Source organism: Cebus imitator, unplaced genomic scaffold (genome assembly GCF_001604975.1).
Source record: "Cebus imitator isolate Cc_AM_T3 unplaced genomic scaffold, Cebus_imitator-1.0 Scaffold145, whole genome shotgun sequence".
In the NCBI taxonomy this organism is placed as follows: Eukaryota; Metazoa; Chordata; class Mammalia; order Primates; family Cebidae; genus Cebus; species Cebus imitator.
The window spans coordinates 4,073,247-4,077,601 of record NW_016107460.1 but is presented as its reverse complement, the minus strand read 5'-3'; the positions used below and the strand labels follow the sequence as shown (position 1 = coordinate 4,077,601).

General features: G+C 56.5%; 1 protein-coding gene across 3 annotated transcripts in view; it reads left to right on the top strand.

Moving 5' to 3' along the window:
* The window catches only part of CFAP74 (cilia and flagella associated protein 74), a 68,743-nt gene that overhangs the window by 29,665 nt on the left and 34,723 nt on the right, over nucleotides 1–4,355 (top strand). For all 3 annotated transcript variants that reach the window (XM_017542629.2, XM_017542628.2, XM_017542627.2), the window contains exons 14-15: nucleotides 2,745–2,811; nucleotides 3,548–3,637. In XM_017542629.2, the coding sequence (XP_017398118.1) occupies nucleotides 2,745–2,811; nucleotides 3,548–3,637 (157 nt within the window). The remainder of the gene's footprint in view (nucleotides 1–2,744; nucleotides 2,812–3,547; nucleotides 3,638–4,355) is intronic.

Genomic DNA, 4,355 nt, shown 5'->3' with positions numbered 1-4,355 from the left:
GTAGAGACGGGGTTTCACCATGTTGACCAGGATGGTCTCGATCTCTTGACCTCGTGATCCACCCGCCTCGGCCTCCCAAAGTGCTGGGATTACAGGCTTGAGCCACCGCGCCTGGCCGAACTTACTTTATTTTTAAGAAAGTTATTTCTCTTCTACTTTCTGTTCCCTGCCAGTTTTCTGTTTGTGGATGGGTTTATAAGTCCAGGATGGGTTTCAGATTCCCAGTTTAGGAGTTTCCACTTCCGCTAGCACTGTGAAGTGCAGCTTCTGCAATGAGGATCAGCAAGGGCAGGACCCTAATTCCCCGCCCCCTTGCTGCCCAGGCTCCAGAGGGGCCTCCCCTTCTCCCACCAGGTGTCTTCCTGAGGCTGCCCCCATGGGCACGTGGGCTCTGATGGCCTCTCCCTGAGACCCGCACCAACTGGGACTTGGTATTTTCCCATGGAGGCTGTGTGATGTTTCTTTGGGGAGCGGGTTTCAGGTCTGGCTTAAAGTCTCTGTTCCCCTCTCCTTCCTCTTCCCTGCAGCTTTTCAGACCCTCATAGCTCCCTGTGAAGGCGGGTGTGGAGAAAGCATGCTGGAGATTGGTGTTTATTTTTCACCTTATGGTTAATTTTAAGTCTGGAGGGTTCTCTGTGTTCGAGTTGGGCTGACAGCATGGATTGCCGCGGCTCGCCTGTGTCTCTTATTGATCCGTGTGGTTTCTAGAGGGCGCGTGCAGAAGTGTGTTTAGGCGGCCACGGCGCCCTCAGCTGCCGAGGCACTCCTGCCCGCACTGGGATGAGAATTTCTTAACCTTCTCTCCACAGGTTGGGGCCACCACTCTCCTGCTTCTGTCTCTATTGCTGTAGTGGGAGGTGGCCTCAGTCCAGGGGTTGCTTTTTTGGAGGATTCCTGGCTTCCCACCTGCTTGCTCCAAGATTGTCTCTTCCTTGACATCCCACAGCTCCACCATGCGTCTGGTGTGGCTGATTTCCTTTTCTTTTTCTTTTTCTTTTTTTTTAGACAGAGTCTCACTCTGTTGAGAGGCTGGAGTGCAGCCACATGATCTCAACTCACTGCAACCTCCACCTCCCGGGCTCAAGGGATTCTCCTGCCTCAGCCTCCCAAGTAGCTGGGCTTACAGGCGCCCACCACCACACTCGGCTAATATTTGTATTTTTACTAGAGATGGGGCTTCACCATGTTGGCCAGGCTGGTCTTGATCTCTTGACCTTGTGATCCGCCTGTCTCAGCCTCCCAAAGTGCTGGGATTATAGGTGTGAGCCACCGCACCCGACCTGGTGTGGCTGATTTTTCTTAGACCTCACTGTGCTCATGAATCTGAAGATTCAGCTCTTTGAGCAATTTTGAGACCTCCTCAGCCGCAGCTCTCCAGGCGCGGCCCTCCCCGGCACAGTCTCCTGCTGTGTCCCCTGCGCCTCCTCTGAAAGCTTCCCGTCCCGCTGGGAATCTCTCGTCTCTTTTCCACGCTGGGCGGCACTCTGGGTGCCACTTGCCTCCTTCGCTGCTTCTAATCGACGGTTGTAATTGCTCACTGAGCTTCCTCCTCGGCTGCCCTGGCTCCCGTTTCTGAAAATGTCGAGTTCTGTTTCGGATGAGTCGGCATTTCTCGAGTGTCTCGTTCTTTCCTCACGTCTGGAATTCTCTCCTTCCGTCTCTCCCCATCTTGCTCTTGCCCTCTCACGTCTCCGCTCCACACGTCCGTCATCTGAAGGATTTGGAGCTCGCCCCCCGCTCTGCCCTGCTGGCTGACTCCAGGCACCGGCGTCCGTCCTCGGATGCTGCTCCTCTCCCCGGCGGGCTCCACCCCGGGCTCTGCGCAGTCCTCGCCAACGCCCTTCCCTCCACCCCGGGCTCTGCGCGGTCCTCGCCAGCGCCCTTCCCTCCACCCCGGGCTCTGCGCGGTCCTCGCCAGCGCCCTTCCCTCCACCCCGGGCTCTGCGCGGTCCTCGCCAGTGCCCTTCCCTCCCGATCGACTGGAGGAGCTTTGGGTTTGCTCCTGCTGGTGCCATGGGAACGTTGCCAGCCAAGGACACACTTTTGTTTGAAATTTTACCTTGTACATTTCTGAAGCAAGCATGTTGGGTAAAATCCAACCTTGTGACATAGGCCTGGCATCAGGAGTTCTTGGGGAGATGCCCCTTCACCCAGATCTGGGCCGAGACAGACCAGCTCCCTCCAGTGCCCTGAGCAGTAGGGGCGGTTTTTCTGGTTCTTTCCCTGGAAGGGGCTGAGAGGGTCCTGACTGGCTCAGGGTTCCTAGTTCCAGCTCTCTTCCTGGCTCCTGCCACATTGGTATCAAAGCCCTAGAGCCCTGGTCCAAGGCCGGGCACCTGTGCCCCAGGGAACTGCAGGCTCACTGACCCATCGTGTCCCATTTCCTGGCAGTTGGCCCCGGGAACTTGCCTCACACCTTCATTCCTTGACTGACTCACTCCACAAACGTTTGCACACACTTGAGCGTCCCCCACCTGCCAGGTACTAGGGGCAGCAGCAGGGGACGCAGCAGACCCAGCGCTCCCCAGGGGGAAGGCAGCTGCGCAGGGGTACAGAGCCAGGAAGGGGAGGAGCCCGGGAGCTCCAGCCTGACTGCGCTCCGGGCGGGGAGGCAAGCATTGGTCCTCTGCCACTCCGACCCCGGGTGCTATGGGTCTCATCCTGACTGTGCTCCGGGCGGGCGGGGAGGCAGGCATTCACCCTCTGCAGCTCTGACCCCATGTGCTATGGGTCATGTCCCACAGCTTCGACCCCCCTGGCCCTCTGTCAGCCGGAATGTCCTGTGAAGTGCTTGTCACCTTCAAGCCCATGGTGAGTCAAAGGGGCCGTCAGTTCCCTCGAAGGAGAGGTGGTGATGGGTGGAGCCTGCTGCTCCGTGGTGGAGGGAGGATGCTCTTGGCCTCTCCGTGAGGGTCACTCGGATCCCAGTTTTGATGTTTTATTTCCAAAAAGACACCCAACGTATTCCTTTGGTCGGGTAGAACCACAGCACAGCTCCCCTGAGTTAGTAGCTGAGGGTGCGCCCTCTCGGGCCTGAGTCAGGAGGCTGGGATGTTCCAGGAAGCCTGCGGATGTGTGGCCCTCCTGGGCACCCTGGGCCAACTCCTTCCCCAGGCATCTCCCAAGCCTGGCAGGTGGCACGCGGCCTCGGCCCAGGCAGCATTGAGGCAGCCACGGCCTGTGTAACAGGCTAAAGTTACAGAAAGGCCGGGTGTGGTGGCTCATACCTGTGATCCCGTCACTTTGGGAGGCTAAGGCAGGGGGGTTGCTTGAGCCCAGGAGTTCGAGACCAGCCTGGACAACATAGCAACACCCCGTCTCTACAAAAAATACAATTAGCCAGGTGTGGTGGTGCATGTCTGTAATCCCAGCTACTGGAGAGGCTGAGGTGGGAGGATCGCTGGACCCCAGGTGGGGGTGGGTGGAGGGAGGTTGCAGTGAGCCGAGAAGGTGCCGCTGCACCCCAGACTGGCCAACAGAGCCAGACCCTGTCCAAAAAAAAAAGTTACATAAGTTTATGGTAGTTGGGGTTGTTTTATTTTCTTAGATAAACAAAGACCTAGAAGGAAATGTCTCATTTTTGGCTCAGACGGGAGAGTTTTCAGTTCCACTGAAATGTTCAACAAAGAAGTGTTCGGTGAGTTCAAGGATCTCGGAGCCGGCGCTGCCCGGGGCTTCCTGGCTGGGAGCCCCCGTGGGGGACGGCATCTCCTCGGAGGCAGGGGCTAGTGGGGGGCTCCCATCTCCACCAGGGCCCGGAGCCCCTCCGTCCAGCAGCAGCATAGGTGAGCCTGAGCCGGGCCTTGGGTGGGGGTCTCGAACGTGGGGCGCTCGGACCAGCACTGGAAAAGCCAGACCAACCCTGCTGGACGTGGCACCCGGCCTGCAGGCCTGTGGCTCAGAGGAAGCCGCCACGTTCACGTGTGTTGGAAACAGACGCTCGGGGCTGCAGAGACAAAGGATCTTTCAGCAACGTAGTTTTTACTTCCTGGGCTGCAGGAAGGGGACCCTCATTAGCCATCTTGCCACAAGAGTGCAAAGAACAAAGGAAAACACACAAATTCATCCCTTACGCATGTGGGGTCGTCTTTACTGCTGTGTCTGATCTCCGTTGGTTGGAGCCAGACCTCACAATCTAAACTAAAACCCGATTGGCTGACAACTTAAAACTTTTTATTTTATTTATTTATTTAAATTTTTAAATTTATTTTTCTTTATGTCGGTCAGTTGACTTCAATCACCTGACCTTGTGATCCACCCACCTCTGCCTCCCAAAGTGCCTGAATTACAGGTATGAGCCACTGCGCCCAGCCAAAACTTTTCTTTTTTTTTTTTTTTTTTTTTTTTTTTTTTTT